The sequence below is a fragment of the Physeter macrocephalus genome, chromosome 12 (genome assembly GCF_002837175.3).
Source record: "Physeter macrocephalus isolate SW-GA chromosome 12, ASM283717v5, whole genome shotgun sequence".
Taxonomy (NCBI): domain Eukaryota; kingdom Metazoa; phylum Chordata; class Mammalia; order Artiodactyla; family Physeteridae; genus Physeter; species Physeter macrocephalus.
In genome coordinates, this window is record NC_041225.1 from 89,281,765 (window position 1) to 89,294,744 (window position 12,980).

Sequence of the window (12,980 nt, forward strand, 5' to 3'; positions counted from 1 at the left end):
TAGAGATTTACTTCCCTGTGTTTACATTTCAAAGAGGGATGAAAGAGGTCAGTTGCTTACATTCCAAAGGACTGTAAATGCCAAATTTTCTCTCTCTCTCTCGGGAGTGGAGGTGGGGGGTAAGATGTGGCCTATATACACTCCCATATTAATAATTTTGGGGTTCCTCTTCTGCAGTACAAATCCCCCATGTGTAGGATGACATCAGTCTCTTTCTGTTGCCTGTGGGGTATTGGGTATGGGGAATGGGCACAGTTATTACTGTAAGAATAAAAACTGTGATCTCTGCTCCAGAAACCTCATATCTGCTTTCAGGATAAAATGAACAAATATAAATATACTCACCACAAAGGGGAGGATGCACTCGTGCTGATTTTGTACAACGTATAAGCTGAAGAGGGACATGCGGCTGGGGCCCATCAAGCTGCAGGCTAGAGAGAAAAAGTTCTGCAGAGCCTCACAGAGGTTGGAGCAGAGGTCAGCCCAGGATGGTAGAGCGATATGCACAATGAGAAGCCTTGGAGGTTGCTGGTAAATCTGCGTGCAATTAGACGGCCCTTTACTAGTAGTTTGCCCATGATACATGGCAGCCAGACCAGGGGTGGAACTGTAGCCACCACTTAGATATTCTCTACACCTATAGGGAAGAAAAGAGAAATCACTGGCTTTCATAAAGCTGAAAGTTGAAACAATGAACACAGGTGTAGGAGACTAAGTCCAGAAAGGAGTCAAACTAGGTACTAACTCAAGCTTCTCTAGGCTATCCCATCTTAACAGCTGCCAAGGGATCTAGATGTTTGCCTATAATGTAAGGCTGAGAATGCTTAGAGATGTTGAGTGGAACTAATCAAAACGTCAAACTTCAGTCTTAAAGTAAGCTATCTGTCCTCATGACTGTTTCTTTATTGGCATTGTACTATATTATAATTTGTTTCTATGACTGCCTCTTATATGTATTGTGAGCTTCCCAAGGACAGAGAACCTGTCTTGTCAACTCTATTCATCAAAGCTTAGCAAAGTGTTTATCTGGTACATAGTAATTCTTAAAAATGAAAATATAACCACATTTTCCCCTTCAAAACCCACTCAAGACCCTTTATGACTTGACCTTCAGCCTTATTAGAGGCTTTGTTTACCTCAAGCTTTTTACTGAAATAAAACCAAATATACCATTCACTTCAGTGCATTTGCTCTTGCTGTTTTCTCTACCTCCAACATCTTTGCCTTCTTTCTTTACTTGCTACTTACACTTATCCCCAGAGCTCAGATTTGGAAAGGAGAACAAGTGAGAACTTGGAACAAACATCAGGAATGAGAAGGGAACATCATTATAAATCCTCAAACATGGAAAAGGTTACATGAGGATATAATGAACAACTTTATACCTAAGTTTAATAAAATGGACAAATTCCTAGAAAACCATATTTAACCAATACTAAATCAAAAAGAAAATTTAAAAACCTAAATAGTTTACAACCACTGAAAAAATTTAATTGGTAGTCAAATATGTTCCCACAAGTAAACTACAGGGCCACATGATTCCATTGATGAGTTCCATATTACTCTCAAAGACCAAGAATTTCAATCTTAAACAAATTCTTGCAGAGAATAGCAAAGGAACACCACTCATTTAATTTTACTAGGTTAGCATAACCTTTGATACTAAAATCAGATAATTTTTTATAAGAAAAAAATTATAGAACAATCTCATCCATGAACTTAGATGTAAAAATCCTAAGCAAAATATAAGCAAACTGAAAAACAGCAATATATAAAAGGAATAACACATCATGACCAAGTTGGGTTTATCTCAAGAACATAAGGTTGACATAGCATTAGAAAAAGTCACTGTAATTCATCATGGCAAAATATTAAATGAGGAAAAATTATATGATCATCTCAATAGATGCAGAAAAACAATTCATACATGATAAAGAATCAGTCTTAGTAAACTAGGAATAGACGATAGGAATAATCTGATAAAATATGTTTACAAAAATCTAGAGCAAATATCATTCTTAATGGTGAGGCTGAAAGTTCCATCCAAGACAAGGAGACTGCTATCATCACTTCTATTCATCACAGTACTGAAGGTAGCAATAAGGCAAGACAAATAAATAAAAGGCATTGCAATGGAAGAAATAAAACTGTCATTGTTTGCAGATGATATGACTGATTGTTTATATAGAAAATCTAAAAGAATCTACAGACTTTATAATTTAATACTTTTCCCCAAAGGTCTCATCTTTTATTAAATTTTATTCTCAGAGATCTGTTTTTTTAAATGTTAATTTATGACATCTTCTTAAATTCCATTTTTTGTTTTGTTGCTAATGTATAGAAATAAAATTGATTTTTGTATAATGATGTTGTATTTCACAACACTGCTGCACTCTCTTACTAGTTATAATAATTTATCTGTAGATCCTTTTTGTTCACAATAATTAATCTGTGAATAACGACATGCACCAGGATATATGAACAAAGTCAGATCATAGCAGCAAAAAGACTATTCATAATAGTCTTATTCACAATAACCCCAGATTGCAAACAACACAAATTTCAATCAATATTAGAATGGATAAATTCTGCTATATTCACACAACGATGAAAATGAATGAACTAGTTACGTGCAATGACATGGATGGCTCTAAGAAACATAATACTGAGCAAAAGAGCAAGACACAAAGAATACATATAGTATGATTCCATCTACATAGGTTTTAAAGACAAGCAAAAATATATTGTCTAGGAATGTGTACATTATGCTAAAACTATTTTTAAAGAACAAGGAAATGATTATCACAAAAATTTAGGTAGTGATTTTCTCTAGAAAGGAAGGAGGGCATTATTAGAAGGGACAAAAGGGGAGGTTCTGGAGTGTTGGCAATGTTCTATTTCTTGACCTTTATTGTGGTTACATGGGTGTTCACCTTATAATTATTAAAGTATATATTCATATCTTATGAAATTTTCTCTAAATGTTATATTTAATAAAACAAATTTCAAAAAGAACATTAGGACAATCATAAAAGAATATAATTTTTAGATTAAAAAAATATGCCTCCACCTCTGGGAAGAAAAAAATTATAGAACAATCTCATCCATGAACTTAGATGTAAAAATCCTAAGCAAAATATAAGCAAACTGAAAAACAGCAATACATAAAAGGAATAACACATCATGACCATGACTTCTGTACTATTGTGTTTTAGCTAAAGAATGCAGGGAAAATAAAAGCATCTTTGATTTCCCCTGGGTCTAAGAGAAAGATATCAATGTTTATGATAATTTTCAGAAACTCTTTGGAATTTAGGATTTTTATAAGTGATCCAAGAGTGCATAGATAGATGTGTTTCTCAAAATGAATCTGTGAAGTTATTCCCCTTCAAACTTTCCTTTTTGGATAGTGGAAGTCAGCATTTGTTCATTCAACAATTTTTTATTGAGCTCCAGTTGTGTGCTGTGTCCTGCTGAACAAATAAATAAATGAATATGCTAATCTATTGAGAGTAACCTTGAACTAGAAATTCAAATCAATGAGTAATATATTTACCAAGAAGGCACATATCATAAGTATCTCTTAACTATACTTTTAAATTAAGTACCTGAGACCAATGCAATGCTGAATTTCAGGCTGACACACAGACAGATTCACAGACAAACAAGCACCCTGACAAAGGCCTTATTTGATGTAGAAGGAGCTTCTATGTCCCCTGTTCACCTTCCCTCACATCTGAAACTCTTGTCATTTTAGAGTACAGGCACTTCTTATTTTGCATGGTTCCAATACACACAAATCTCGGTTACTACAATTTAGTTAATTAAAGTTAATCCCCCATCAACATGGTTCTAATTTCAGTTACCATGGAATATTAACTATAATTACATAAAAGTACAAACCACAGCTAGCTCTTTAGCCCACAAATCACTACATAAATAACAGATACACATCATGATCAGTAATCAATTATGTCACTTCTTTCAAATTCTGTTGGTGACTGGTCACTGCAGATCTCTTATTCAGGTTAAGTACAGACAGCAGAGTGTAGTTTTACTTCCTTGTTTCCTAGTGATAAACCCACATTGACATCTTACAAAAACAGATAATTGAAAGAGGGAATTGGCCAAAAAAGATGAAAGTGTAGCCAAGAAACAATAAGCGGTAAGGCTGAAAGTGAGAGTTGAATTGAACATAAATGAACAGAAGAAAGAGCTGAGGGTAAGAATATTGACAATGCCGTTGTTTAATAGACTCTAGACAGGCAGAGAGAGGAATTTAGTGAGGTGAACTTATCAACATAAATGAGGAAAGTGGTTATGACAAAAAGTATGAAGATGTTTCAGAAAAAGTGCCATCGGCAAAAAACTTCATATAAAAGGAACTCTTGGAGATATTTTACAAAATTGAAAGTGCAAAGGATAAAATGTTGGAAGCTCATCCAAACTTAGAAAGGAATATAACATTTTGGTAAGGTATAGAAGAGATGCTTGCTTGAGATGCTTGAGAAGAAGACAAGCACAAGCACTATTCAAACTATTCTTGATAAGTTTTTTTACAAAGAAAAAAATACTTTCTCAATGTTTCTAATGTTTTCAATGACAGCGTGCTAAACAGATTCTAGTTTTACTATTTTTCAATTCTCTGTACATTTATAACGGACAGCAAGAGAATTTCTAATGTTTTGACAACAATTCTGAGAGATCCCGGAACAAATGTAATTGTTCCCATTGATTATTAGGATCACTTTGAATGGTTTCAGCTTCCACAGTCATTTTTAGATCCCACACTTGGGTGCAATTCCAACACTGTTCTTTAAATGGGGTAAAAGGCAGCTCTCTTCCTTATATTGTCAAACATGATCAATTAATGCACCTGATGTGTCTGGGCATAGTCCTAAGCAGCACCTGACTATCTGTGATGCTATGCTCTCCACTTCTGACAATAACGCCCACTTATTGGTGTCCCCCTGGAAACTGGTTAAATCTCGGCCTTGACCCACCAAAAGCCATCAAGTTACTCCCTTACCCAAAACCCTTCAATGGCTTCCAATTACACTTGGAACAAAATCTGAAATCCCTACCCTGGCTCCGAAATTCTGCATGTGTCTCCTTCCCAACTCTCCATCCTCATGCCATGCCCTACCGGGCCAACCCCCCTCCCATCCTCCACCCTCCTAGCCCCTGGCGCGCCCTTCAGCTCCACAAAGGAGGTTGGCCTCTTGCTGTGGAAGAGCAAAAAAGATTTTCGTGGGCCCTCCAATTTCATTTCCGCCTCCTTCATGTAAGGAAAAACATAAAACAAAAACCCTTTTCTTCGGCCCTAAGGTTTCACTGTTTTCTTTTCTCTTTACAAGTTAATATATTTCATGGGCCCCCCCAAAGTGTCGTGGGCCCTCAGCACGACGCCTACGCTGCCTGACGGATTGGCCACCCAGCCCCCCAGGCCCGGGAGAGTCGGCGGAGGAGACTCGGCTCTGCCGCTCCTGTCCTCAGAACCGCTTGCGGAGGGCGGTCTCGGACGCGGCGGACCTGGGCCTCCGGGCGTCAGGCCTCCCTGGCAGCTGCTCGTGTCTGCTCGCCAACACCCTCCCCGCCAACACCCGCTTGAGGGCCGGCCCGAGATCGGCCCAAGTCCTTCCTGCGAGGCGCGGCCCGTGGCCCTCCCCGCCTGCGGCCCTCAGCCCTGCTCCTACCCCTTTCTTCGCGAAGGCAAAGGCGCGGCTACCTTGCCCTTCCGGCTCTCCACGTCCGCCTGCGCTGCGAGGGCGCCCCCCTCAGGCCGGGCGGCTCATTGCGGGCGCCGCCTCAGGGTCCACCTCAGGCTGCACCTCAGGCCCTCCTTCTTCAAGGACTTGGGTGCCAGGGGAACAACCCTTCTTTGGTGCTAAGGTAGAGTTTTGGATTTCTGTTGAGAATATTATGCTAAACCTGACATTTCGTCAAGCTACCCCTGCCCCATGAAGCATTCCAGTGGTACCCCCATCATGTTCCTGGGCTTAACCTTTCTCTTCCACATCATTCATTCAGTCAGTCACTTTGTTTTTCTTCCAACTTTATTGAAATATAATTGACATACAGTACTGTATACGTTTCAGGTGTACAGCATAATGCTTTGACTTATATACATCATGAAAGTTTTACCACAATAAGTTACTGAACATCCATCATCTCACATAGATGTGAAATTAAAGAAAAAAACATTTTTTTCTTGTGATGAGAGCTCTTAGGATTTACTTTCTTAACAACTTTCATATATAACATACAGCAGTGTTATTTATATTGTACATTACATCCCTAGCACTTATTTATCTTATAACTGGAAGTTTGTACCTTTTGACTGCCTTTATCCATCACCGCCCACCCCCACCCCCCTCCAGCTCTGGTAACCACTAACCTGAGCTCTTCTCCATGAGTGTGTTTCTGTGTTTTGGAAGTATAATTGACCTCCAACACTATGTTAGTTCCTGTTACACAACATAGTGATTTGGTATTTCTATACATTTCAAACTGAACACCACAATACATCTAGTTACCATCTCTCACTGTAGAAAGATATTACATAGTTATTGAGTATTCCCCACACTGTGCATTTCATACCTGTAACTCATTTATTTTGCAACTGGAAGTTTGTACCTGTTACTCTCCCTCACCAATTTCTTTCCATGCCCCCCCACCCCCCTCACCTCTGGCAACCACCTGTTTGTTCTCTGTATCTATAACTCTGTTTCTGTTGTGTTATGGTTGGTTTTCATTTGTTTTGTTTTTTAGGTTCCACATATAAGTGAAATCATAAAATATTTGTAATTCTCTGTCTGACAATATTTCACTTAGCCTAATACCCTGTAGGTGCATCCATGTTGTTGCAAGTGGCAAGATTTCATTCCTTTTTATGGCTGAGTAATAGTCCATTGTATATATGTGTGTGTATACATATCTATAGATATAGATATAGATATAGATATATATCTATATATGGCATCTTCTTTATCCATTCATCTTTTGATGGGCTCTTGGGTTGCTGCCATATCTTGGCTATTGTAAATAATGCTACAATGAACATAGAGATGCATATATCTTTTCTACTTATTGTTTTCATTTTCTTCAGACAAATACTCAGGAGTGGAGTTGCTGGATTGTATGGTAGTTCTATTTTTTATTTGTTGAGGAATCTCCATACTGTTTTCCATAGTGCCTGCACCAATTTACATTCCCACCAACAGTGTATAAAAGTTCCCTTTTCTCCACATCCTTGCCAACACTTGTTATTTGTTGCCTTTTTGATAATAGCTGTATTGATAGGTGTCAGGTGACATCTCATTGTGATTTCGATTTGCATATCCCTGATATTAATAATCTTTTTTAAAAAATTTATTTATTTATTTATTTTTGGCTGTATTGGGTCTTCATTGCTGTGCATGGGCTTTCTCTAGTTGTGGTGAGCGAGGCCTACTTTTTGTTGTGGTGTGCGGGCTTCTCATTGTGGTGGCTTCTCTAGTTGTGGAGCATGGGCTCTAGGTGCATGGGCTTCAGTAGCTGTGGCTCGAAGGCTCTAGAGCACAGGCTCAATCGTTGTGGCGCACGGGCTTAGTTGCCTTGTGGCGTGTGGGATCTTCCTGGACCAGGGCTCGAACCCGTGTCTCCTGCATTGGCAGGCAGATTCTTAACCACTGCACCACCAGGGAGGCCCAATATTAATAATCTTGAGCATCTTTTCATGTGCCTGTTGCCCATCTGTATGTCTTCTTTGGAAGAATGTCTATATAGGTCCTCTGCTATTTTTTTTCTCTGCCCATTTTTTAGCTGGACTGTTTTTTTGATATTGATTTGTATATTTTGAATATTATTCCCTTATCAGATATATCATTTCCAAATAGCTCCCATTTAGTAGATGCCCTTTCTGTTTTGTTAATACTTTTCAAAAGCTTGTCAGTTTACTGTAAAAGCTTTTCAGTTTGCTGTAGTCCCATTTGTTTATTTTTGCTTTTGTTTCCCTTGTCTGAGGAGACGTATACAAAAAAAAATTGCTGAGATTGATGTCAAAGAGCATACTGCCTGTGTTTTCTTCTAGAAGTTTTATGGTTTCACATCTTACATTTAAGTCTTTAATCTATTTTGAAATTACTTTTGTGCATGGTGTGAGAGAGTAATCCAGTTTGATTCTTTTGCATGTAGCTATCCAGTTTTCCCAGCACCATTTGTTGAAGAGACTGTCTTTTCCCCATCATATAGTCTTGCTTTCTTTGTCATAGATTAATTGCCCGTATAAGTGTGACTTCATTTCTGGGCTCTCTATTCTGTTCCATTGACCTGTGAGATTGTTTTTCTGCCAGTACCATACTGTTTTGATGACTGTAGCTTTGTAGTATAGTTTGAAATTAGGGATCATGATATCTCCAGCTTTGCTCTTTTTTCTCAAGATTGTTTTGGCTCTTCAGGGTCTTTTGTGCTTCCATACAAATTTTAGAATTATATTGGTAGGGATTGCATTGAATCCCTAGCTTGCTTTGGGTAGTGTGGTCATTTTAACAATATTAATTCTTCCAATCCATGAACATGGTATATCTTCCCATCTGTTTGTGTAGTCTTCAGTTGCTTTCATCACTGTCTAATAGTTTTCCAAGTACAGGTTTTTTACTTCCTTAGTTAGATTTATTCCTAGGTATTTTATTCTTTTTGATGTAGTTGTAAATGGGATTTTTTTTCTTAATCTTTCTGATACAGTAGTTTGTTCTTAGTGTATGGACATGCAACTAATTTCTGTATATTAATCTTGTATACTGAAACTTTACTGCAACAGTGATGAACTCTAGTAGTTTTTTGGTGGCATCTTGAGGATGTTCTATATATAACAGCATGTTATCTGCAAACAGTGACAGTTTTACTTCTTCCTTTCCAATTTGGATTACTTTAATTTCCTTTTCTTGCCTGATTGCTATTGATAGGGTTTCCAATACTATGTTGAATAAAAGTGGCAAAAGCGGACATCCTTGTCTTGTTCCTGATCTTAGAGGAAACGCTTTCATCTTTTCACCATTGAGAATGATGTTAGTTGTGGGCTTATCGTGTATGGCCTTTATTATGTTGAGATATGTTCCCTTTATATGCACTTTGATGAGAGTTTTTTTATAATTTCTTTTTTCAGTTTATTTTATTTATTTTCTTAATTAATTTATTTATTATTTTTCAATGAGAGTTTTAAAAATCATGAATAGATGTTTAGTTTTGTCAAACTTTTTCTGCATCTATTGAGGTGATCATATGATTTTTATTCTTCAATTTATGAATTTGGTGTATCACATTGATTAAGTTGTGAGTATTGAGTTATCCTTGCATCGCTAGGAAAATCCCACTTGATCATGGTGTATGATCCTTTTAATGTATTGCTGAATTCAGTTTGCTATTATTTCATTGAGGATTTTTGCATCTATGTTCATCAATGATATTGGCCTGTAATTTTCTCTTTTTTTGGTGATATCTTTGTCTAGTTTTGGTATCAGGGTGATGCCTGATTTGTAGAATGAGTTCGGAAGCATTTCTTCCTCTGCAATTTTTTCGACTAGTTTGACAAGGATAGGTGTTAACTCTTTAAATGTTTGGTAGAATTCTCCTGTGAAGCCATTTGGTCCTGGACTTATTTTGGGGGGGAGTTGTTTTGTTACTGATTCAATTTCATTACTGCTAATTAGCCTGTTCATATTTTCTATTTCTTTCTGGTTTACCCTTGGGAGATTGTACATTTCTAGGAATTTGTCCATTTCTTCTAGGTTGTCCATTTTATTGGTGTATAATTGTTCATTGTAATTGCTTATGATTCTTTGTGTTTATGTGGTGTCAGTTGCATCTTCTCCTTTTTCATTTCAGATTTTATTGATTTGGGCCTTCTCTCTTTTTTTCTTGACAAGTCTGGCTAAATGTTTACCAATTTTGTTTATCTTTTCAAAGAACCAGATCTTAGTTTCACTAATTTTTTTCTTTTTCTTTTTTTTTTAGTTTCTATTGCATTTATTTCTGCCCTATCTTTATGATTTCCTTCTATTAACTTTGGTCTTTGTTTATACTTCTTTTTCTAGCTCCTTTAGGTGTTAGGTTAGGTTGTTTATTTGAGCTTTTTTTTGTTTCCTGAGGTAGGTTTGTATCACTGTAAACTTCCCTCTTGGAACTGCTTTTGCTGCATCTCATAGATTTTGTATTGTTGTGCTTTTATTTACATTTGTCTCCAAGTTTAAAAAAAAATTTCTTCAGTGATACATTGGTTGTTTTGTAGCATATTGTTTAGCTTCCATGTGTTTGCATTTTTTTCTTGTCTCATAGCATTGTGGTCAGAAAAGATGCTTGATATGATTTCAATTTTCTTAAATTTACTGAGGCTTGTTTTGTGTCCTAGCATGTGATATACCCTGGAGAATGTTCCCTGTGTACTTGAAAAGAATGTGTATTTTGCTGCTTTTGGATGGAATGCTCTATATATATCAATTAAGTGCATCTGATATAATGTGTCACTTAAGGCCAGTGTTTCCTTATTGATTTTGGGGGGGGGGGGTCTGGATGATCTGTCCATTGATGTAACTGAGGTGTTAAAGTCCCCTACTATTATTGTGTTACTGTCAATTTCTCCCTTTATGTCTGTTAATGTTTGCTTTATGGATTTAGGTGCTCCTATGTTGGGTGGATATATATTTACAATTTTTTTTTTTTTTTTTTTTTTTTGCAGTATGTGGGCCTCTCACTGTTGTGGCCTCTCCCATTGCGGAGCACAGGCTCCAGACGTGCAGGCTCAGCAGCCATGGCTCACAGGCCCAGCCACTCCGTGGCATGTGGGATCTTCCCGGACTGGGGCATGAACCCGTGTCCCCTGCATCGGCAGGCGGACTCTCAACCACTGCGCCACCAGGGAAGCCCTATATTTACAATTTTTATATCTTATTGGATTGATCCCTTGATCATTATGTAATGTCTTTCTTGTCTCTTGTTACAATCTGTTTTAAAGTCGGTTTTGTCTGAAATAAGTATTGCTACCCTGGCTTTCTTTCTTTTTTTTAAATTGAAGTATATTTGATTTACAATGTTATGCCAACCTCTGCTGTACAGCAAAATGACTCAGTTATAGACATATATACATTCTTTTTAAAATATTCTTTTCCATTATGGTTTACACAGGAGACTGGATATAGTTCCCTGTGCTATACAGTAGAACCTTGTTGTTTATCCATTCTAAATGTAATAGTTTGCATCTACCAACCCCCAATTCCCAGAAAGATATGGAACGCTTCATGAATTTGTGTGTCATCCTTGCACAGGGGCCATGCTAATCTTCTCTGTATTGTTCTAATTTTAGTATATGTGCTGCCGAAGTGAGCACTACCCTGGCTTTCCTTTAATTTCCATTTTCATGGAATACATTTTCCCATCCCCTTACTTTCAGTCTCTGTGTGTCTTTAGATCTAAAGTGAGTGTTTTGTAGGCAGCATATATATGGGTTTTGTTTTTGTATCCATTCAGGCACTGTGTTTGTTGATTGGAGCATTTAGTCAATTTACATTTAAGGTAATTATTGATGAGTATGTATTTACTGCCATTTTGTTCATTGTTTTTGTAGTTCTTATTTGTTCCTTTCTTCTTCTTTTGTTCTCTTGTGATTTGATAATTACCTTTAATGTTGTGTTTGGATTTCTTTCTTCTTTCCAGGTGTGCATCTATCATAGGGTTTTGGTTTGTGGTTACTGTGTGTGTGTGTGTGTGTGTGTACACACACACACACACACACATATATAATCATTTTAAGTTGCTGATCTCTTAAGGTCAAACACATTTTAACAACCCTGCATTTTTACTTCACCCTCCATGTTTTACAGTTTTTGATATCATATTTTACATCTTTTTGTTTTGTGTATCCCTTAACTACTTATTGTGGATATAGATGACTTTACTATTTTTGTCATTTAACCTTCCTACTAGCTTTATATGTGATTGATTTACTACCTTTACTGTGTATATGCCTTTATCAATGAGATTTTTCCTTTCATAATTTTCAAGTTTCTATTTGTGGCCTTTTCTTTTTCTCTTAGAGAAGTCTCTTTAACATTTCTTTTTTTTTTTTAATTTATTTATTATTTATTTTTGGCTGTGTTCGGTCTTCGTTTCTGTGCTAGGGCTTTCTCTAGTTGCGGCAAGCGGGGGCCACTCTTCATCGTGATGCGCGGACCTCTCACTATCGCGGCCTCACGTTGTGGAGCGCAGGCTCACTAGTTGTGGCTCACGGGTCTAGTTGCTCCGCGGCATGTGGGATCTTCCCAGATCAGGGCTCGAACCCGTGTCCCCTGCATTGGCAGGCAGATTCTCAACCACTGCACCACCAGGGAAGCCCAACATTTCTTATAAAGCTGGTTTTGTGATGCTGAACTGTTTAGCTTTTGCTTGTCTGTAAAACTTGTGATCTCGCCATTGAATCTAAATGAAAGCATTTTTGGGTAGAGTATTCTTGGTTGTAGGTTTCCCCCTTTCATCACTTTAAATATATCATGCCACTCCCTTTTGGCCTGCAGAGTTTCTGTTGAAAATTCGGCTGATACCCCCCCCACTTTTTTTTTTGACTAGTAAAGAATTTTATTGAGGTAGAGGCCAAACAACTTGCTTCTTTGAAAATTTTCACTTAGGAGACCAAAATTTAAGAATTCTGTATATGAAAATTATTTTTAAACAATAGGCCAAAAAGAAGAAAATGAAGAAATAGTACTTTCAAATGGAAAAGGCATTTGAAAATTGCCATTTCCCCTCTTCATATAATACAAACTCATTTAAAATATTTTTCAAAATGTTTTACTATTAAAGATGTATATAAATTGTCTAACACATTTTTAGTTTTTTTTTTAACATCTTTATTGGAGTATAATTGCTTTACAATGGTGTGTTACTTTGTGCTTTACAACAAAGTGAATCAACAAAACATATATATATATCCCCATATCTCCTCCCTTTTG

At 37.0% G+C, this 12,980-nt stretch overlaps 1 protein-coding gene and 1 non-coding gene across 2 annotated transcripts in view; both read right to left on the reverse strand.

Moving 5' to 3' along the window:
* The window catches only part of M1AP (meiosis 1 associated protein), a 90,638-nt gene extending 84,902 nt beyond the window's left edge, over nt 1-5,736 (reverse strand). Inside the window, exons 1-2 of the mRNA XM_024133580.3 lie at nt 5,697-5,736; nt 346-637 (exon numbers count right to left, since the gene is read on the reverse strand). Coding sequence (XP_023989348.1) covers nt 346-585 — 240 coding nt within the window. The 5' untranslated portion in view covers nt 586-637; nt 5,697-5,736. The remainder of the gene's footprint in view (nt 1-345; nt 638-5,696) is intronic.
* A 5,519-nt stretch (nt 5,737-11,255) lies between these two features.
* On the reverse strand, nt 11,256-11,362 carry LOC112067534 (U6 spliceosomal RNA). Its single transcript, XR_002893329.1, has one exon. It is a non-coding gene; the product is annotated as a U6 spliceosomal RNA (small nuclear RNA).
* Nucleotides 11,363-12,980: the final 1,618 nt, after the last annotated feature.